The sequence below is a fragment of the Ailuropoda melanoleuca genome, chromosome 11 (genome assembly GCF_002007445.2).
Source record: "Ailuropoda melanoleuca isolate Jingjing chromosome 11, ASM200744v2, whole genome shotgun sequence".
NCBI classification, from domain to species: Eukaryota; Metazoa; Chordata; class Mammalia; order Carnivora; family Ursidae; genus Ailuropoda; species Ailuropoda melanoleuca.
Window position 1 is genome coordinate 11,450,305 of NC_048228.1, and position 23,480 is coordinate 11,473,784.

The window sequence follows — 23,480 nt, forward strand, 5'->3', positions numbered from 1 at the left end:
AAATATTGGCTTCATAATAAAAAATACAATTTCACTCTTTAATGTATCAGTAGTTTCTCTCAGTAAGTATCCCAAATTTAAAGAATTTAGACAACTTTTCATTACCTTTGGCTCTGAAGAGCTTAATTTATCATTTATACAGTAGAGCTTACAGTGTTTTCCCCATATCTTTTGCAGTAGTTGCAGAATCACTAGTTAGAGCTTAACTCCTTTCTCTGAAATAATTCTGAGGAACTATACCTGGATAAACCAGGTTGTGAGACCCTTTGATTTAGCAGAGCCTAATTGACAGCAGCAGGAATCCTGTTTCATTGACTGGTTTGGAATCTCTCATCTTTTTCTAAGGTGCAAAGAGAAGAACTGTTCATTTAGTATTTTACTTTGTAGGTCCTGTGTGTGTGTAGCAAAATAACATAAAATTTACCATTTTAACCTTTTTTTAAAAAAGTAATCTCTCTCCAACATGGAGCTTGAACTTGCAAGCCCCAGATCAGGACTTGCGTGCTTTACTGACTGAGCCAGCCAGGCGCTCCCCATTTTAACCATTTGTAAGTGTTTATAGTTCAGTGGGTTTAAGTACATTTACATTGTTGTGCAACCATTACCACCATCCACCTCCATAACCTTGTTATTTTTCCAAACTGGAACTTTGTATCCATTCAACAGTTTCTCGTTGTCCCTCCCCCAGGCCCTGGTGACCACCATTCTACTTTCTGTCTGTATGAATTTGACTATGCTCGATATCTTTTTTTGTTTGTTTGTTTTATTTTTTTTTAATGATTTTTTATTATATTATGTTAGTCACCATACAGTACATCCCTGGATTCCGATGTAAAGTTCAATGCTCCATTAGTTGCTTATAACACCCAGTGCACCATGCAATACGTGCCCTCCTTACCACTCATCACCAGTCTATCCCATTCCCCCACCCACCTTCCCTCTGAGGCCCCCAGTTTGTTTCTCATAGTCCATAGTCTCTCATGCTTCATTCCCCCTTCTGATTACACCTCCTTTCTTTATCCCTTTCTTCCCCTACCGATCTTCCTAGTTCTTATGTTCCATAGATGAGAGAAATCATATGATAGTTGTCTGTCTCTGCTTGACTTATTTCACTTAGCATTATCTGCTCCAGTGCCGTCCATGTTGCAGCAAATGTTGAGAATTCGTTCTTTCTTATAGCTGAGTAATATTCCATTATATATATGGACCACAGCTTCTTAATCCAGTCATCTGTTGAAGGGCATCTCGGCTCCTTCCACGATTTAGCTATTGTGGACAATTATGCTCGATATCTTATGTAAGTGGAATCATAAAATATTTGTCCTTTGTGACTGGCTTATTTAATTTAGCATAATGTCCTCAAGGTTCTTTCAAGCTGTAGCATGTATCAGTTTCCTTTCTTTTATTTTTTTTTTATTTTTTATTTTTTTTAAAGATTTTATTTATTTATTTTACAGAGATAGAGACAGCCAGCGAGAGAGGGAACACAAGCAGGGGGAGTGGGAGAGGAAGAAGCAGGCTCATAGCAGAGGAGCCTGATGTGGGGCTCGATCCCATAACGCCGGGATCACGCCCTGAGCCGAAGGCAGATGCTTAACCGCTGTGCCACCCAGGCGCCCCAGTTTCCTTTCTTTTAAAGGTTGAATAATGCTCAATTTTATGTTGAGATCATCCTTTTTTTATCCAGTTGTCTATCCATGGACTCTTGGGTTGCTTCCACCTTTTGACTATTAACCATACTATGAATGTGGGTGTACAAATACCTGTTGGAGTCCCTGTTTTTAATTTTTTTTAAGTCAGTAATTTTTTAAGGAATTTTACATGTAATTCCTTCCACTGGCAATCACCTTAGTTCCTCCAAAGTCAAAAAATCTTAATCTTCAAAATAGCCCCTCCCTCCCTCCCTCCCTCCTAAGTATCCTAAAAATACTTTTTTTTTTTTTTAAAGATTTATATTTCTTTATTTGACAGAGAGAGACAGCCAGCGAGAGAGGGAACACAAGCAGGGGGAGTGGGAGAGGAAGAAGCAGGCTCTTAGCCGAGGATCCTGATGTGGGGCTCGATCCCGGAACACCAGGATCACGCCCTGAGCTGAAGGCAGACGCTTAACGACTGCGCCACCCAGGCGCCCCTAAAAATACTTATTTTATTCTTAAGTAATCTCTGTACCCCTCGTGGGGCCTGAACTCACAACCCCAAGATCAGAGTTGCATGTTCCACTGACTGAGCCAGCCAGGTGCTCCAAAAGTAGCCCTTTTAAAAAACTTTTGTTCAGTCCACAGTCGTCACTGTCACACCACAGTTCTTTTGGTTGGGTTTCTGTGATCTCCACTTGAATATGGACGTACTTCAGAAACTCCCCACCATAATCTTTGGGATCCAATTCTTTAGGGCCCTAGAAGTCAAATTGTAGGAAGTACATTGATTGCTGTTTTGGCAAATAATCTAAAATTACCATTCCTTAATTGTTTCTAATATTGAAAAGTCTTGTTATTTCCATTCTCTGTGAGTCTGGCAGAAAATGTTACAGGTCCCATTGTCACCACTGCAATAAATTTGGCTGCCTGTTTTCAGTTCTTTTGATTATATACTCAGAAGTAGAATTGCTGAATCATATGGTAATCCAGGTTTTTTGAGGAATTGCATGCTGTTTTTTTATAATGTCTATACCGTTTTATTTTCTTATTAGCAAATGCGTAAGAATTCTAATTTCTTTTCATCCTTGTCAACATTCATTATATTCTGTTTTTTTATAATAGCGATCCTAATGAGTGTGAAACAGCAATTCATTATGGTTTTGATTTGAATTTCCCTAATTAGTCATGTTGAGCATCATGTTGTGTGCTCTTTGGCCATTTGTAGGTCTACCTTGGAGAAATGTATGTTCAAGTTCAAAGGTGCCCATTTTTGCATCTTTTTTTTTTTTGCTGTGATTGTCATTTTTATTTTTTAAAAGATTTTATTTATTTGAGAGAGAGCATGATCAAGGGTAGGGGCAGAGGGAGAAGCAGACTCCCCACTGAGCAAGGAGCCCGCTCTGGGGTTCCGTCTTGCGACTTCCAGCATCATGATCTGAGCTGAAGGCAGACACTTAACCAGCTGAGCCATGCAGGCGCCCTTATATTGTCATTTTTAAAGGCAAATTGTCTTAGTGTTGGGGCTCCTGGGTGGCTCAGTCAGTTAAGCATCTGCCTTTGGCATGGGTCATGATCCCAGGGTCCTGGGATTATGCGCCACGTCTGGCTTCCTGCTTGGTGGGGAGCCTGCCTCTCCTTCTCCCTCTCCTGCTCCCCCTGCTTGTGTTTGCTTGCTCTCTCAAATAAGTAAATAAAATCCTTAAAAACAAAACAACAAAAAAAGTCTTAGTGTTTGAAAAACAAAATACCCCATTAAACTCTATATGCAAATAGAAGTTTTACTATTTCTTCTGAACATGGCACTTTGGTGAGGAAAAATCTAATTGTGATGCTAAACCACCACCTTGAATCCCTAGGTTGAGGGTAAAGAACGCTAGGGAACTCAGAAACCATTTTAAGAGTGGAATAGTTTCTGGTACTTGGTGCTCAGTCGGTTAAGCGTCTGCCTTCGGCTCAGGCCATGATCCCAGAGTCATGGGATCAAGTCCCACATGGGGCTCCTTGCTCAGTAGGAAGCCTGCTTCTCCCTCTCCCTCTCCCTGCTGTTCCCCCTGCTTGTGTATGTGCGCGCGTATCCGCGCGCTCGCGCTCTCTCTCTCTCTCAAATAAATGAAATCTTAAAAAAAGAAAGGAATGGAATAGTTTCCATTGATGTAAACCTTGCTAGAGAACGGGAGGCAATGTTGTATATTTCACCCATTACTTACTTGAAGAGAAAGGTTTTGTCTACGATACTGTGACTCTGCTGTCGACATGGCAAAGCACATATTGTAAAAAGCTGTTAGGAGTTTCCCTTTTTTATCATGTTTTCCAAAATCAAGTGACACCAGCTTCCTCTTGAGGAGTCTTAATTTTCAGAAATTGACCTTTTTTTCCTTCATGGTTTTTTCTGTAAGTTTCAGTTTTGGGGTTTTTGTTTTGTTTTTTTTTTGAGATTTTATTTATTTGTCAGAGAGAAAGAGAGTACAAGCAGGGGGAGCAGCAGGCAGACACAGAGGGTGAACCAGGCCCCCGCTGAGCAAGGAGCCTGATATGGGACTCGATCCCAGGACCTTGGGATCATGACCTGAGCTGAAGGCAGATATTTAACTGACTGAGCCACCCAGGTGCCCCATATGAAGTAATATGTTAGTAATAAGGAAGAACAGTCACTTTAAAGAATCCCACATTTGAATTAGAGCTTAAAATTAGTATATTGCTTTTCCGTCTGCCTTCGGCTCAGGGCGTGATCCCAGCGTTCTGGGATCGAGCCCCACATCAGGCTTCTCTGCTGGGAGCCTGCTTCTTCCTCTCCCACTCACCCTGCTTGTGTTCCCTCTCTCGCTGGCTGTCTCTGTCAAATAAATAAAATAAAATAAAATTAGTATATTGCTTTTCAAAAGATGGGAAAACAGAGAATGTAGGCAGGGTTTTTCAACCTTCTCACTATTCACTGTTCACAGATAATCCTTTTTGTAGGGCTCTTGTGCACTGAGGGATGTTTAACAGCATCCCTGGCCTCTATTCATGAGGTGGAAGGAAGCTCACCCCCACCCACAGTTACCACAACCAGAAATGTCCCATGGTGGAGGGCAAACATGATAGGATGCATGCAATACAGACGTGTTTTTGTTTTTACAGATACCCATGATTTTTCACTCAGATTATTAGTGTTAAAGTTCTGGAACCTCCGAACAGCCATTAGTGCTCTTGTATAGCTAATGAAACATTGAAGAAGAAAGAAATAAGCTTATAGTTTGCACCAAAGTGATATTTTATCAGAAATTTTCATTTTATTCTTAGATACGGAGTTAATACCTTCACTTTACTCAACTTAGTGTACTTTCCTAGGTATTAATTTCAATCATTTTTACAATTCAAATCTGTAATTTCTTGTAGGCACATCATATTAGGTTCTCTGTTTGCAGAGGTGAATTCATTATTGGCCTTCCAAGATGCTGGTAAATGAGTAGTGACAATACAAAGTGAAGGGATAGGAGATAGACATTGTAGTAAAAGTAAGAAACCAGAGAATGTTGTGGGCTGGGGTGGGGTGGGGATGTCCAGTTACAGAGGAGAAAGTTCACATTGGAGCTAATTCTCAAAGACAGGGCAGGCAAGGAGGGACAGAAAGGTGTCTTCTATAGGAATGGGTATGGGTAAGAGCTCTTATTACATGCTTGCTGTATGCTAGGCAGAGTGCTTAAGCATTTTATAATCACTGAGTTATTAAATCTTTGCCATGTCCCTCACAAATATTTAAGGAATAGACAGGAAGTAATTTTACCAAGGTCTTATGTCTTTACAAAAAAACAAACCCATTACTAGAAACTGATATATTGCTCTTTTTTTAAAAAAAGTTATTTTTAAGTAAACTCTACATCCAGCATGGGGCTCAAACTCACAACCCCGAGATCAAGAGTCACAGGTTTTACTGCCAGCCAGGCACCCCCGATATATTACTTGTACATGGTTAGATCATTAGTTGGTGGTGGGTGGAGTAAGAAGATCAAGACAAGGGAATGAGAAGGAATAGGTAGAAAATTAGTTTGGGGCCAAGTTGTAAGTCCTCTCTCTCTTGTTGAGTGTAGACATTACCCTGCAAGTATTTGAGCTATCAGAGATGAGTGGTTGGAGGTAGGTGGAGAGTCATTGATCCCTAGAGTTGGCAGGACCTTTAAAGGTCATGAGGTCTGGTAATTCACTAGAGAAGTTAAAGTTGAGAGAGACAAAATTAGGTGTCTTACTCTAGACCACAAAGTCGAGTATTTCCTTCCTTATTTTCTTACAAAAAACAGAGTTATAGTACAGAGGTTAATTCAGGTTACATCAAAAGTGATAGAGTTGAAAATGGAAGTGGGATCACAGCAGATTGTCTATTAAATTAATGGGGTATTTTTTGTTTTTTACTTTCTTGGCTCAGGATCCCTTTATATTCTTAAATTATGAGCTTTAGTTTAAGTGGTATCTATTGACATTTGCCATATTAGAAATTAAGACTTTTAATGTGAAATTTTTGTTTATTAATTCATTTGATATGACTCAGTAATTTGTGTTTGTTTTTTTTTGAAGATTTTATTTATTTGAGAGAGAGCACGAGCAGGGAGAGGAGCAGAGGGAGGGGGAGAAACAGACTCCCCACTGGGCAGGGAGTCTGATGCAGGGCTCGATCCCAGAACCCTGGGATCATGACCTGAGCTGAAGGCAGACACTTAGCCAATGGAGCCACCCAGGCGCCCTGTCTTTCAGTAATTTGAGTAAAAATCATTTTTTTTTAAAGATTTTATTTATTTATTTGACAGAGATAGAGATAGCCAGCGAGAGAGGGAGCACAAGCAGGGGGATTGGGGAGGAAGAAGCAGGCTCATAGTGGAGGAGCCTGATGTGGGGCTCGATCCCAGAACGCCGGGATCACGCCCTGAGCCGAAGGCAGACGCTTAACCGCTGTGCCACCCAGGCGCCCCGAGTAAAAATCATTTTTTTAAAAAAGATTATTTATTTGAGAGGGAGATGGTGTGCCGGTGGGGGGAGGGGCAGAGGGAAAGGGAGAGAATCTTAAGCAGACTCTGTGCTGAGCATGGAGCCAGATGTGGGGCTTGATCTCACAGCCCTGAAATGATGACCTTGTTGAAACCAAGAGTCAGATGCTTAACTGAGCCACCCAGGTGCCCCAAGCAAAAATCAATAAAAAAAAAAAATACATGGGACACCTGGCTGGCTCAGTCTGTTAGGTGTCCAGCTCTTGATCTCAGCTCAGGTCTTGATCTCAGGGTTGTGAGTTCAGGCCCTGCTTTGGAGGCTACTTTAAAAAAAAAAAAAAAAAAGTTTAAATTGGGCAGTGCCAGACCAGAAGTGGTTAGGAGTGCTCTACCAACAGGAGCTAGGGGAAAGACTTTTAATAGAGAAAAGGTGGAAGGAAACAAAGCAAGGAAATCATTAGATCAGTAACAGCTTAAGCATTTGCCTTATTTGGAAAAACCTCATGAACTGTGATCGGTTGTCTTTAGGGTTGCTTTTCTTTTTATTATTTATTTATTTAAAGATTTTATTTATTTGAGAGAGGGTGTGGGGGGGGAGGGGCAGAGGGAGAGAGAATCCCAAGCAAACTCCATGCTAAGTGGGGAACTGGGCATGGGGCTCAATTCCATGACCGTAAGATCACAGCCTGAGCCAAAATCAAGAGTTGCACTCTAAACTGACTGAGCTACCCAGGTACCCCCCTAGGTTTCCTTTCTTAACTTGAGGCATCTATGGGCTGAAGTTTTGGTTTGTTTACATAACCTGCTAAGGTATTAGAACCACCTCAGTCTATTGGCCTCCTTGTTTAATTAATTAAACAACTCTCCTCCCCCGCCCTGCAACCTTTGGTCATCCGCTCATACACAAGAGAGTAACCAGAAGTTTGGTATTAGTGCCACTCTCACTAAAACTCATGGATTCTGATGTCAAGTCTGTGAAAGAATTGTTTTTGCTGCTCATTTTGTTGTTCATCTTATTTGTTTCTCGAAGCACAGCAAGACCATCTGATGTGCTGTTGATGGCTACACACACGAATTTAAGACCCTTGAGAGAATGTAGCCCACTAGGGAGACACCACTGATGACTGTCGGTTGCATAATGCTGAGAGACTGAAGTATGCTCCTTAGGACCCCCTGTGAACCAAACCAGTTGAAGTCATGTAAATAAAGAATGTACCGAAGGGGCATCAGCCTGTTTTAGCCAGGTGGCCTGTTTGTTAATTTCTTTTATGTGCTACAATACCAGAGGTGTTGATCCAGGTACAGCAGGAAGTATTTGCAATGATTTACTGTTCAGCCAGTACGTAATCTAAAGCAATTTGGGGGAGCCTGGGTGGCTCAGGTGGTTAAGCATCTGCCTTCGGCTCAGGTCATGATCCCAGGGTCCCAGGATTGAGCCCCATGTTGGCCTCCCTGCTCATCAGGGAGTCTCCTTCTCCCTCGGCTCCTCCGCTCACTTAGGCGCTTGGATGCATGCTGTCTCCCAAATAAATAAAATCTTAAAAAAAAAAGAAAGAAAGAAAGAAAGCAATTCTGTTATCTAAAACTACGCTATCAAGAAATTCTAGGGACTTTTGTTGTGCAGCTGTGGCCTTAGCGATGGATTTAGAGATAATTGCCAGAGTTAAGGAATGTTAGTTTCCTGTGCATTAACAGAGAAAAAGCAAGTAGTGGCAAAGGCAAAAGAAAAGCAAAAAGCAAGAAAAGGCAGAAGGAATAAAGATTTGATACTGGAGATGAAGATCTTCAATCCCTGATTTTGGGATAGCTTTTCACCTCAAGATGGTGTCTGCTTCTGGGGAGGAACCTCCCTAGCCAATTTTAGATCTTCAGCTGGTGTGATGTAACTATTTTTTAAAACCAAAAATAGACAACTGGCATTGTTTTATTTATTTATTTTTGCTAATCTCTTTAAAGTCTGGTTTAATTAGATAGCTAGATTCTCATAACTGCTCCTGTATTCAAACTGTTACTATAATTTGAGTGTGTGTGAAGTATATGAAGATCTGGTTCACACAGATACAGAAGTGAAATAAGGAGGACCTCCCTGAAAGGACTTTGGGGGCCCCCAGACCCCTGAAGCCACATTTAGAGCACTCCTGCGCGAAAAAGATAGGATTATCTTGAAAATTTGTACCTGTAAGAAATTGGATGTACAGGAATTATTACCTGATGTGGTGATACATTCTGTTAAAGAAATTACATGATTCCCCCCACTCATTTATGGAAGCATGAAGACAGTGGGCACGTTTTGAGTTGGTGAAGCCTGGTGGAAAATCTGCGTTTTGCCTCTTTTTTCCCTCTTCACTCAAGCTTATATATTATGTAGAGAGAAAATTTATTAGCTACCTGATAGAAGAGAAGTTGTTGGAAAGTTGTCGCTTGAGATTCTATCTGCTTTTAACAAATGGGCCCTCTTAACTTTTAATTGCAGAGTTTCCTACTTGCTTTAATTGTTCCTTTATCCTTTATGTCAGATTTTCGTTTCTCAACTTAATTTGGTTAAATGCATTTTAGTCTTTCAGCTTTAAAAAAAATAAATATTTATCATAATCAAATGTTTACAAATACAGGGATACAGATGTTAACTTCTGTCATAGGATGCTACTCTTGGGTGAACAAATTTAGCCCTGAGTCATCTTATAAATAGTATACCCAGTGCCTTGACATTTTCAGTGTGAAGAGTCAAATGCTCACTGCAGTTCTGTGTATAAAATGGCTGTAGGAACAGGGATAGTTGATTATTTGACACTCTAATTTGGGGTTAGAGAATCCTGCCATCCCTATTTCTGTTCTCTTATTAACAATTATTATGTAGAGGTTCCTGAGCTACCACCCTTGACCAGAGGGCCTTGTGCCTGCCCTGGCAGCCTGGGCCCTTGTAGACCATGGCAAGAGCAGACCTGCGAGATGGGGATTCTAGAGCTGCAGGACAGGAGCCTGTCCCTGCAGCTAGGGGAATGATTTACTGATGTAGACACTTGCACTGAAGTGGAGCTGGTCCAGCTGGGGTGGGGCAGCATGGTCCCAGCAGGTCTCAGGAAGGTGGGCTTCTCCCCAAGCTGTGGCTGCTTTGCGGAAGAGCCCCTGCCACATGTTCTCACTGGGCACTGACCAGTATCCTCCATATAGTTTTGTTGGGAGGTGACCTGGTTTCATGTATTCCTAGTTGCTCATACAACTGCATGGCCAACACAGGTGCCTTTTAGTACAGCTTTATGTTTACTCCTTTTTTTTATTTTTAAAAGATTTATTTAGGGGTGCCTGGTGGCTCACTTGGTTAAGCATCTGCCTTCGGCTCAGGTCATGATCCCAGGGTCCTGGGATCAAGTCCTGTGTCAGGCTCTTTGCTCAGCAGGGAGCTTGCTTCTCCCTCCCTCTCTCCCCCTCCCCCCTATTCATGCGCGCGCTCTCTCTCTCTCTCTCTCTCAAATAAATATAATCTTTAAAAAAGATTTTTTTTAAATATTTTTTTAAATTTATAAAAAAGATTTTTAAAAGATTTTATTTATTTGAGAGAGAGAGAGAGAATGTGAGTGGGGGGAGGGTCAGAGGGAGAGAATCTTCAAGCAGACTACCCATGGAGCCCGATACAGGGTGTGATCTCATGACCATGAGATCATGACCTGAGCCAAAATCAAGAGTTGAATGCTTAATGGACTGAGCCACCCAGGCACCCCTGTTTATTCCTTTTTATCTGTTTCCTAATAAATTGCCATTTGTAATTTTGGCATTTTCCCTTTTATTGGTAAAATGTGGTTCCTATAAAATAAAGCGATTTACCATTTAAAAAAAGAATTGTTAAGTAACTAGTTGCTTATTATATTTTTCCATTATGGAAATTTCTATAAGATCTTCTTAGTTTTCTTAGTAATCTTTTTTTTTTTTTTAAGATTGTATTTATTTCAGAGTGAGAGAGAGAAGATGAATGGGAAGCCCAGCTTAGGGCTTGATCCCAGGACTCTTGGTTGCGCGCTCTCTCTCTTGAGCGTGTTCTCTCTCTCTCTGAAATAAATTTTAAAAAATCTTTAAAATTTTTTTTTAAATGTGTTCCCCCCCCCAAATTCCTTACCATTTAGAACTTTTAATTGATGTTGAAAATTAATGTTGATGTGACCAGGTAAATTTAAAGTTCACTTTCTTGAAACTATTAGTTGATACACCATCATTACTACTACTTAATTTAAGACAATTTAGATTGGAATAGATTCTGATTAACTATTTTTGGCTTTGAAGAAACAATGATATATTATATATTGTATCCCCCCCCAAGATTTATTTATTTTTAGAGAGAGAGCATGCATGAAAGAGCAGAGGGAGAGAGAGAGAGACTCTTAAGCAGGCTCCATTCCCAGTATGGCGCCTGATGCAGCGCTTGATCCCACGACCCTGAGATCATGACCTGAGCTGAAATTAAGAGTTGGACTCTTAACCGACTGAGACACTCAGGCACCCCTATATCATATGCTTTGATGAACTGTTGTGATTTTTCCATTTTAACAAAATTATGAAAAAAGGAATTTTTTAAAATTAAAAGTGACACGGCTCTTCTGGGCACTTGGTCTTTCTGTCAGTTTAATAGGACTGAAAAGTATTTGGGGATCTAAATTTACGCCCCAGTTTTGATTTATGATCTTAAAATCCATAGTACATTTAATAGACTATATTGGAAATGCACATTGCAGTTTAGGTTAGTATATCAAAATATGAACCGGGAAGTTGAGTCATTATATCATTTCATAATTCATTTTAAAACCTTTCTCCCTTTGGGGCGCCTGGGTGGCTCAGTTAGTTAAGCTTTGGACTCTTGATTTTGGCTTAGGTCATGATCTCAGGGTAGTAAATCAAGCCTCGTGTGGGGCTATGTACTCAGCCTAGTCTGCTTGTCTCTCTCCCTCCCCCTCTGCCCCTCACCCCCTCCCAGTAAGTAAGTAACTAATAAATAAATAAATAAATAAAATCTGTAAAACCTTTCCCCTTTTGTAGTTATTTCAGATTGGTCAGGAGAAAATTCTGCCAGTTAAATTCTACATCTCCTTTCAAAATTAGTGGTGTTGTAGGGAATTCACCAAGACTGCAGTGGCATTTATAGTCAAATTTAATTTCTATCGCTATTTTGTATTTTAAAAAATTACTCTTATTATTTTTTTTAAGATTTTATTTATTTGAGAGAGAGAGGAAGCGCACAAGTGGGGTGAGGTGCAGAGGGAGAGGGAGAAGCAGACTCCCTGCTGAGTGGGAGCCTGACTCAGGGCTTGATTCCAGGACCATGAGATCACAACCTGAGCCAGAGTCAGATGCTTAACTGACTGAGCCATCCATGTGCCCCTCACCTTCTCCATTATTATGACACAGACTTACATAGAACTTGGTGTTTGTTGCCTCACTGATTGTTTCAATAGCAGAAATTCTGCTCTTACCCATATTTACTTCACCCACTGCTGCTAAGGAAGTTTGGTGTTTATAATATTGGCAATATTGTAATTAAAGTATTTTCCTTAATGGTTTTTTTATGAGTCATTGGAATTAAGTTGATAGTCCTATAATGTATTCTATACTGTAATCATACGGTGGCTTTGCCAATAATCTTGTATTACTTGGAGGACTTAATACATACAACAAGCATTTTTTCCCTCTGTGCTAAAAATAGATTAATTTTATTTATTTATTTATTTTTATTTATTTATTTTTAAAGATTTTATTTATTTATTTCACAGAGACAGCCAGCGAGAGAGGGAACACAAGCAGGGGGAGTGGGAGAGGAAGAAGCAGGCTCCCAGCAGAGAGGCCTGATGTGGGTCTCGATCCCAGAACGCTGGGATCACGCCCTGAGCCGAAGGCAGACACTTAACGACTGAGCCACCCAGGCGCCCCATAAAAATAGATTAATTTTATTAACTCTTAATTTGAATGAACATATAGTATCCTGTTCACTTAATGCTAGTAACACAACTTTTACTGAGTGATCTAGAAGAAAAAATTATTTTTATAGGGAAAACTGAAGCCTAAGCATGTATAGGATCCAGTGACTTATCTGTGGTCCTATCTTAAGGCCTCTATCCCAAGTAGTTTGTATTTTGTAACTCAGATATGTCTTTTTGGATCTTACTAGCATAGGTTTATTTCTCTATGTTTCAAACTTCAGGGAGCTCTGATAACCTTGTGACGTTTTCATCTTTTGCCCTAGCATGGGGGAGCTCAATAGAAATGCTGTGTAAATTCTTAGTTTATAATACCCTGTTTTCTTATAGTATTTGTTTATTTTTTAAAAAGCAGTGGTAAATTTGCCTTAGTTTTTGAGTTGGATTTATTTATCTGGCTGTCTTAGAGATTGTCTTGGCTATGAGAGCTGTATTTTTAGCTCAAATGACAAAAACCATCAGGTATTTCCTCTAGTGTGTATGCTTGAGGTGGATTACCCCCCCACCCTCCCATTTCCCCTCCACCCCCAGAGTTATTTGCCTAAAAGATAAGCGTTCCACCATAGGGAGGGGAAAGTGTGAAGCAAAATTTCAGAAACCTGTAAATAAATAGCAGACTCTGTACATAGCTCTTTATTAATATATTTGAGAATGCTCTAGCAGAACAAAGCCACGGCAGTCTGCACATCTGGTACTGAAGAGCCTTTTCGTTATTCATATAGTTCTTAGATATAATAAACTTGTTTAAATATATCTCTCTCTTACTGTGAATGTGTAGGTAATATTTTCTTGTCTTTCAACTCTCTCCCTTCGAGGATTGTATCAAACTGAAGAGTAATAAACTCTCAATTTCATTGACTCATTTCCCACATTACTCACAGAGAAAAGAGCCTAAATCAACAAAACTCAAGTAAATAATATTTCTTCATTAGTCCCTCAAATACTTAAAAATTAAAATTACTTAGGAAATTATTTTGGATATTTTTGTTTTCCTCAAAGTTAACACAGTCCTGAGATGATGGTGACAGTGGTGGCAGCAGCAGTAGTAATAGTATCAGCATTTATTGATGGCTGTCATATTCTAAGCTCTGTAAACTTGTGGGTTATTTTATTTAGTTCGTAACCCTGCAAGATAGGTACTTTTATTATTTCCATTTTATAGATGTGGAAACTGAGGCTTAGCAGGAGGTTAAAGTTACTTGTCCAAGTTTACATGCTATACCATCTAAGTCAAAATTTGAAATGAGGTCTTTAAATCCAAAACCATATATTCACTATTCTTTTATTATTACCGTTAAGTGACTTGCATTTATTAGTCTTACTTCATTTGGAAAAAGTTGTTCCCATTTTGCACAGAATAAAACCTTTGTCTTCAGGGGGCGTGTGGTGGTAAAAGATGGACACTTGCTTCCTCAGGCTGATGTTTGCTTGTTCTGCCTTCCAAGGCGGGAGTGTGAAGTAGATGTGGAGAGGGGAGGGCGGCCAGAAATCCCAGACCTGAAATGTAGATGATTGATTTTAATTATTTCTACTTGTTGATTTTAAGAAGTTTCATATGCTCCTCATTCTCTGTTTTGTCTTTTTTTTGCCCTTCTGCAGCACTGATTCCAGCAGTAGTTCAAGTGACGACTCTCCCGCCCGATCGGTTCAGTCAGCAGCCGTCCCAGCACCCACTTCCCAGTTGCTTTCATCCCTGGAAAAAGATGAGCCACGTAAAAGTTTTGGGATCAAGGTTCAGAATCTTCCAGTACGCTCTACAGGTAAAAGTTTGTGTTGCTTACTTTCCTCTCTGTTACTGTTGGGGGCAATGTGAGACTGAGCACCTTAAGTTCTGTGCTGTGACAACAAGCTTTCTTCTTGTGGTTCATTAATATTTAATGCCGTGTAAGAAAAAGCAGGTGATGATGATAACTTTATGTATGAGAAGAGTGCATGGTACCGTATTTACTATATACACATATATGTGTACACATTCCTGTACACATTCTGTGTACATACATGCACAGAGACTGTATGGTGCATGTTCTCTAAAGAAAGTGTGTTTGGTTTTTTTTTTTTAAATACAATATCTGGGTTAAATATTTTGATATTAGGGGAAATTTGATATGATGAAATTGTAGAAATAATATTTTCAGTTAAATTTATTATTTTGTCCTGGAGTCCTGTGTTCTGTGAAAAAACTTTGAACATAAAACCATGATAGGAAACCCACTTCAAAATATTAGTATTTTAAATGAGGAAAATCATGAATAATGGAAAAGTCTAGTTAAAAGCTATAGTGAAGTCTTTTTTACTCTTGATATTTTTAATTGACAGTCGACTGTGCTGTAGTGTTATTTCTACATTAGGCATATTGAGTATGTAAACAACTGTTAGTAGATGGTCAGACCAACAAAGACCAAACTTAGTACTTCTTAGCTAAGTGCATTTCACTGATTAATTATTCATTAAAGCAGCTTCTAAAACCTACAGAACCAGGTTTGTGAATAGAGATACTGAGTCACAAATGTTGATGAGCTTTTGATTTAGAATACTTAGTTGTTTAAGCGTGGATGGGGGTAAAATTTGCTTGTCTTTTTTTTTTTTTTTAAAGATTTTATTTATTTGACAGAGATAGAGACAGCCAGCGAGAGAGGGAACACAAGCAGGGGGAGTGGGAGAGGAAGAAGCAGGCTCATAGCAGAGGAGCCTGATGTGGGACTCGATCCCATAACGCCGGGATCACGCCCTGAGCCGAAGGCAGACGCTTAACCGCTGTGCCACCCAGGCGCCCCTTGCTTGTCTTTCTGTACAATTTTAATTTTTATTACGAAGCAAATTAACACAAGACCCCCCCCAAGACAGTTTGATTCATCCATAGAAAACCTTAGCGTTGTTAGCATGTTACATGCTGCTTGCCACACCGTTTTATCATTGACGTGATGCTTGGAAAGCTAGAATACAGCTTTCTTTCTCATGTCTTTGAAAGTTTTATTTATGTATGTATGTGTGTATATAAAATTTTTGTTAATGGAGATTTTAAACTTAACCGAAAGTAGTAGTAGCAAGATGAACGCCCCTTACTCCATACCCCAGATTTTAAAATTGTCAATATTTTGCCAGATTTGCTTTGTCTGTTTCCACTTTCCTTCCTTCCTGTTCTTGTGTGTGTTTTTTTAAAGTGGCTTCCTGATGTTATTACATCGTTTCATACCAACTTAAAGATATATACTTCTGTAGTTGTCTGTAAAACAGGAGGGCGTTTTTCCGCATAGCCACAATGCCATTCTTATCTAACAAATAACCAGTGATACCTACTGATACTCAGTTTATTTTCACAGTTGTACAGGAGTCTCTAAAATGCGATTTTAGGATTATTTTATTTGAGAGAGATGTTTTAATGCTAGCAAGATTTAGGTTAAAAATCAAGCCAAAGATTTTGTAGCTTACTTAACTGAGTTTTAACTAAATTAGAAAAATAAGCACCTTGTTTTTTTTGGGGGATTTAGATACAAGCCTTAAAGATGGCCTTTTCCATGAATTTAAGAAATTTGGAAAGGTGACTTCAGTGCAGATCCATGGAACTTCAGAAGAGAGGTATGGTCTGGTATTCTTTCGGCAGCAAGAGGACCAAGAAAAAGCACTGACTGCATCAAAAGGAAAACTTTTCTTTGGCATGCAGATTGAAGTAACAGCATGGATAGGGCCAGGTAAGAGAAAGGAGGCTAATTTTAGTATAATTTGTATTTCAGCTTCTGTAAAGGCAGAATCTTATCCTGAATCTGGATGCTATTCCAGCTTTATTTATTGACATACTTCTGGTGTCTTCTGTTTTAAAGACTGGGTACATTTGTTGTTCAAGTTAATAAAATTATGTTTTGGTTAGGGAGGGTGAAGATCGTTCTGTTCCTGTAAGGGGGAAATGCTGACTCTGAAGAGTCTGAAAGATGGAGTTTTAGCCGTTTGTTGAGTCCTGTCTTGTTTGAGATAAGGATATAGTTCTTAGGAGAATGACATCAGAATTATCTTGAATTAGAAAACAGACTACTTGTTAACACTGATTTGAGGGACTAGTTAGACCAGTTTTATTTCTGTTATGCCCAGCACAAATTGGATCTCTTGTTCTAGTTTCCATGACCTTGAGAGATAGTGACAAAGAAAATCAGGGCTAGGTCTTAGGAGTGTGACCCACTGGGAGTTTCAGGGGGACATTTTATTAGTTTGAACCTGCCTGTAAGACCTGTTGTGAGTCAGGAAGTCTTCTCAGGCATGGCTTGGGTCAGTGTTTCTCCTTTTGGAGAACCACCTGTAGTGCTTGTTTAAAATGCAGACTCTTTGACCCTATCCCAGCTTAATGGCTCAGAGTTCACATACTCAAGTTTGGGAACCCCTGGTTTAAGGCAGCTTGTAAGTAAATTTGTGGAGGAATAAACAGAAATGTTTAAATTCTGCAGTCACCTTATGTAGCTGAGATAAACTTTAAGACTAAGACTTTGAGGGGGGCACCTGGCTGGCTCAGTCCATGGAGCATGTGGCCCTTGATCTGAGGGTCGTGAGTTCAAGCCCCATGTTGGGTGTAGAGCTACTTTAAAAAAAAAAAAAAAGACTTAAACTGAGTGGAATTTATAGGGTAAAACATAGCCCATTCTCTTGGAATAATAGAATTTCCCTGATAAGAATGTGTAAATGTTATTTGTATATATTAAAACAAGCATAGAGTTGTTAGAGGGAAGACTGCAAAATGTGTATCATTTTATGATAAACATAGGAACTCAAAGAGGTTATAGGCTATTCCCTCACGTTCCCTCCTTTCCCAAGTTTGAGGTGTACTTGCCTAAGTTATACTGAGCTGAATGCAGCTCAGGAATTCTTATTTAACACATTTAGAACAGGTCACAATTGGCCTGAGGAATAATATTTAGAATGTCATCCAATCTGTATAGAAAGTTTTTAGAGCCATCTACAATTATTAGGTAATGGGGATCTAATTCAGGGCATTAGTAGTAGATGGCCCTCAGATCTCCAAGTCATGGGGATAGCTTGACACTTTTACTGTTAAAAAGCATTTTATCTAATTAATTAGCACCCAGGATGTAAATTGGGCTTCAACCATATGCCATTGAAGATTTTGAGAAATTTGGTTGGTTTAGGCATAGGAAAGCATGAAGGTACTTTTCCCGGATGGGACAGCATGAAACACTTGTTGAATGGGATATTTGAAAGCAGTCGAATGTGAGTATGGAGACATGGATGAATTATGTTGTTGGATGCTTAAGTCATAAATGTTTTGTATTGAAACGTATGGAGCTGATTGCTTCCTTAGGCCAAGGACCTCTTGGAGTTGAAAAGATCTAAATGTAAAAGCCCAACTTTGCAGATAGATCCCTGGTGGCTTCTGAGATTGGGCTTACTTGGTTTGTGCAGAGCATTACAGTCCTATAAACATGAAATTGCAGGATAAAAGAATTTTTTCAGTGATGTGTAGGCATTAAGATTAAGACTTAAACTGGTCATGAAGATTAAGTAGATTACATATGGAAAATACACTTTTTAAAAATCTTTGCTAAACTGAATTTCTGGTTTTGAAATGTTTACTGAACTATTTGATGGAGATGAAACCGGTATAGATTTAAATGGTTGCAAATTATGCTTTATCCTTCTTACTCTGCCATGTGGAATATAAACCCCAAGATGTGTCTGGATTATTTTGTCTTTTCTTTATTTTTCTCCCTTTTTAAGTGAAATATTCCTAAATATGTGCCCTCTATTAGGTAGTTTCAAGAAGACCTAGTTGATCTTGAAATGAGATCTTTCCCTAGGAGATATGATAAAAATACAGGATAGAGACAGATATATGAGCCCTGGCAGTTTCTGGGTCCACCTGACTCCATGAAATGCATATTCCTTGATGAGGCTAGAAAGGTTAAAGTGAGCTATCATTAGCGCTATGAAACTGGAATCAGGAGTGAGGTGTGTTCTGAGTTCGCTCAGCAGCTCAGAAGTCGAATCTTTTTAATATCAGTGTTGTTGACATCAGTAATATTCAGTGCGCGGCCCTAAACACTGTTTCAGTCAAGCTGATTAAATATTAACTTTTTTTTTTTAAGATTTTATTTATTTATTCGACAGAGATAGAGATAGCCAGCGAGAGAGGGAACACAAGCAGGGGGAGTGGGAGAGGAAGAAGCAGGCTCATAGCGGAAGAGCCTGATGTGGGGCTCGATCCCATAACGCCGGGATCACGCCCTGAGCCGAAGGCAGACGCTTAACCGCTGTGCCACCCAGGCGCCCCTAAATATTAACTTTTTAAGATGGCTTTGTTTTACATTAAGGAAAGAGAGAACATATAGGCTGTATTATAGTTATTATCGACAAAACATTGAATGTCTGCCCTGGACCAAGTTTAGTGGAGCTTCAGAAAAATGGAGCTTCAGAGAAAGGCTATGCTTGAATGAGACATTGAACCAGGGCTTTTGATCATAAGAGATAGAAACCTTAAGAGTCATGGAGTCTCTTGTTCATCATTGGGAACCTTGGAGGAGCAAGGTCATAAGTGCTGCTTCAGTCCGTTTTCATACAGTTATTGTTCTTGCATCTAACATTTAGATACTTGGGCTGTGTTGTATGACAAATGTAGAATTCTAAATATTTTCCAAAATGTTGAAAAGTAAATTAAGTAATGAAGCTGAGCTATTTTCAGTTAAGTTTTATGGGCGTTTCAGATTGTAGTTTTCTACTTCCCATTGAGAGAGGCTGCTGCATAATTTTTGGAACCTAAGATTAGGCTTAAGTAATTACTATTTTTGCTGGGGTTTAAAATCTATTTCTTTCTTTTCTTTTTTTTTTTTTTTTTAAGATTTTATTTATTTATTTGACAGAGAGAGAGGCAGCGAGAGAGGGAACACAAGCAGGGGGAGTGGGAGAGGGAGAAGCAGGCCTCCCGCTGAGCAGGGAGCCCGATGTGGGGATCGATCCCAGAATACTGGGATCATGACCTGAGCCCAAGGCAGACGCCTAACAACTGAGCCACCCAGGTACCCCTAAAATCTATTTCTGTATCAGTGATTATTTTTAAAACAAATCAGTTTACAGACTGAAATTCAGTCCACTTTTCTGTTTTAAATATCAAAGAAAGTTAGTTTCCCCTAAGTTTTGTTGACAAGTTTCTTTAGCTTTTGGAGTTAGCAAAATGCAGCTATTTCTGAAGGTGTATATAATTTTTCAGATTGTATGTTATTCAAGCCCAATATTTCAGAGACTTAGCTTCTTAAGTGTAGATTTTCCCATGATATATAAATACACATTAAAACACTTTGTTTTGGGGCATCTGGCTGGCTCAGTCAGTAGGGCATGCAACTCTTGATCTTTTGATTGTGAGTTTGAGCCCTATGTTGGGTATAGAGATCACTTAAAACAAACAAAACTCTTCTCTTTTTACTCTGCCCCCATCCCACTTAACAGAAACGGAAAGTGAAAATGAATTTCGCCCTTTGGATGAAAGGATAGATGAATTTCACCCCAAAGCAACAAGAACCCTCTTTATTGGCAACCTTGAAAAAACCACTACTTACCATGACCTTCGCAACATCTTTCAGCGCTTTGGAGAAATTGTGGTATGTTGCTTTTTACAGTAAAAAGAGTTTTACAAGCCTTTGTCAGAAAACATAAGCATAGTACAGATTATATTTGGAAAGATGTTATTTAGATGGTGTAATAAATATTTTTCTCATTTGCCCTTTGTGTTTATAACTCTTGCTAAAAGATGATCCAGCAAAACTCATTGGGGGGCTGTTTTATGTGTGTATGTAAAACTGTATAGTAGATATTTGTCTTTGTTTTGTTTATATATATTTTTTTCTATGCATTTTTCTCTTTGTCCATGGGGTGCTGTTCAGTGCCATCTCTAGTCCTGTGGGTTGGAAGGAAAATAAAGAAGAGAAAATACGTTTGTAAGAAAGAAGCAGCAGCTTAGTGTATGAGTATTGTGTTCTCGCAGTGCACATCAGACTACCTTGGGGATTACTGGAATGTGGATGTCATGCCAGAAGCTCAGTTCTATTTTGAAATTTTAATTAGAATCACTTTTTATATTATGCAAGTCATTGTTAAATTTAGGTATTTGGAGCGTTTTTCTTTTCCTCGTGACTCAAATTTTGAGTCACTTTCTAATGAAAATAGTTTGGTTACAGCTTTGTACCCTTGGGATACATATACTATTTTGTTTTGTGTTTGAAAAAATTGGAAAATTATTTCTGTCTTGCCTAGACTTTCTCTGTATTAATAATAGCAAAGAAGTTGCTGTGAAATTATGGACTTGGAGAGTAAAAAAATGTTCTGGGTAGGGATAACAATTGTTAATCTGTCCGGTGTGTGTGTGTCCATCCAGCTATCTGTCCTTATTTACACAGTGGTGTTGTAAGCAAAAATCTTGTTTTTTTTTGTGACATAATCTAGAGAATAAAACATTTGTGCTTGTAGTTGATTTCATAGGGAGTTAGGGGCAAGACAGAAGTGGTTGTTAGAAAGTCAAGAAAAAACAGAAGGTATATATTTAGAGAAACAGAAAAACATACATTTTCTTTCTTTTTCAATTATTTTCTTTTATCATATACTCCAATTCCAGTTATACTGCCTGCTTAGATGAGCACCCTGGAGTTCACCTGTCTACATGGGCTCCAGCTTTTTCTGTCTTTAGACTGTGATCTGATATTTAATTTGCTGATTGGCATTTATGAGTCAATTCATAACTGATAAAACTTTCAGAGCTACTTTTGAGTGTGGCTGTTCTTTGAATTTTGGGGCAGTATCAGAAGTTGTATTTGGACACATAGATACATTTGATCAACAGGGTTGCTGAAAATGGAGTGATTATTGTGTTTTAGGAGCCATGCTTCTCAGTAAGGTGGCCACGTCAGCACTCTGTTTGGAAACCACATCTCATCATGTTTGCAATTGCTCATGAGGGTAGTTTTAATGACACACAGACTTTGGGGAAATGGTCTGCTGCTTATCAATATCAGATTATTCTATAGCTAGAAGAACCTATGTGATGGGTCTACCCACCAGTATTCTTTGGAGACCATTTCTCTTAAATGGAGTTATCCTGAGTTGTTACTGTCTACATTATGGTGAAAATTTACTCCTGCTTATCATTACTTAAGTAGAATTATTTTAAATATAAATTACTGCTTTTTTTAAGGACTCCTCAAACAGCTCTTTAAATGCATTATTCATTTTGCTCTATTTCAGTTTTTGATTATTGGCGAATGACCCTTAAAGAGACTTAGGTCATCACAGTGCTTTAGATTGTGATTTACAGAATACTTTAGACAATCACAGTATGGGTCCTTATTGTTTAAGTTTTGCCTCTCTGCACCATTTTCATGTGTAGGTAAGCCAGAGTTTTACACCACCTTGTCTGAGTAGGCAGGACCAGAGTGTCAGGTGTGAGTACAGGTTTCAAGCATTCTAAAGAGATGGGGCTGGGGGTGCCTGGCTGGCTCAGTCGAAGGAACATGAGACTCTTGATCTCAGGGTTGTGAGTTTGAGCCCCATGTTGGGTGTAGAGATTACTTAAGAATAAATGAACTTAAATAAAGAGATGGGGTTATGCCTTTATAGAGTGTTTCTTTAATCTAGGGATGGTGTTCTGATATATTTCACAAAGTAGTTTGGGTATTTATATATTTATTGATTCTAGGTATGAGAGGTTATTACCATATATATCAGTCACTAGGCTTGGTTCCATTGGATACACGGATAGAATGAGTCTTCTAATTTAGGATTGCATATTTTAAATTTTTTGAAAACCTGATTTCTTTACCATTCTTACTCTTCTCAGATATTATATTTTAAATGGCCTGCCCCTAATAAGGATTTTAGATAATTGCAGAAGGGAATTACAGTTGACCCGTGAACAGCATGGGTTTTAACTGCATGGATCCACTTGTATGTGGACTTTTTTCCTTATGATTTTCTTAATAACATTCTCTTTTCTCCAGCTTACTTTAAGAGTACAGTTACTATATTACAAAATATGTGTTAATTGACTATGTTATCTGCAAGGCATCTGGTCAGCAGTAGGCTGTGAGTAGTTAAGTTTTGGGGGAGTCAAAAGTTATATGTGGATTTTCAACTGCCTTGGGGGTTGACACCTAACCGCCCCCTACCCCCCGCCCCCACATTGTTCAAGGGTCACCTGTATTTCTTAGGTTTTTATTAACTAGGCTACCTTTTCTTTATTAATCTTCTCTGTATTGTTCCAGTTTTAATATACGTACCGCTGAATAAGCACAATCTTTTCTTTATTCATAAATTTCTCTTAACACAGGTATTGTGGATTTTAAATTCTGACTTTGCAATTTCTCTTCTGCAAAGAGCTTCACAAAGGAAGGTTTTCATGGTTGTGACTAACAAATGCTGTGTTGTGTAGTCTTTCAGGATATTTACACTTGCATTACGATGTACAATTTTAACTAAGAATGATTTTTGGGAATATGACTGTTTTAAGAAATATGCACCTCATTTGGTTTTGGATTATTCTGATTTTCTTCCTGTTGGCATGTCACTAAGGGGTGCTCATTGGCTTTTTCAGGATATTGATATTAAGAAAGTAAATGGAGTTCCTCAGTATGCATTCTTGCAGTACTGTGATATTGCCAGCGTTTGTAAGGCTATTAAGAAGATGGATGGGGAGTACCTCGGAAATAATCGCCTCAAGGTAAAGGACTTTTTGCATAAGTTGTTATGCTGTTATGATTTGTGATGATTTGGAGGTTTTTTGTGTGTATGCCTGATTATTTAAAATTGTAGTAGATAATCATAAAGGGGGTACAGTTCATTGCATCCTCATCCTCTTATACTGTAAACTGAATTAATACTTGCTGGGGCATCTGGCTGGCTCAGTCTGTAGAGCATGTGTCTCTTGATTTCAGGGTTGTCAGTTT

General features: G+C 38.9%; 1 protein-coding gene across 1 annotated transcript in view; it reads left to right on the plus strand.

Moving 5' to 3' along the window:
• Positions 1 to 23,480, plus strand: part of SPEN (spen family transcriptional repressor) — a 66,533-nt gene that overhangs the window by 21,610 nt on the left and 21,443 nt on the right. Inside the window, exons 3-6 of the mRNA XM_034671251.1 lie at positions 14,155 to 14,315; positions 16,044 to 16,244; positions 19,996 to 20,147; positions 23,129 to 23,254. Coding sequence (XP_034527142.1) covers positions 14,155 to 14,315; positions 16,044 to 16,244; positions 19,996 to 20,147; positions 23,129 to 23,254 — 640 coding nt within the window. The remainder of the gene's footprint in view (positions 1 to 14,154; positions 14,316 to 16,043; positions 16,245 to 19,995; positions 20,148 to 23,128; positions 23,255 to 23,480) is intronic.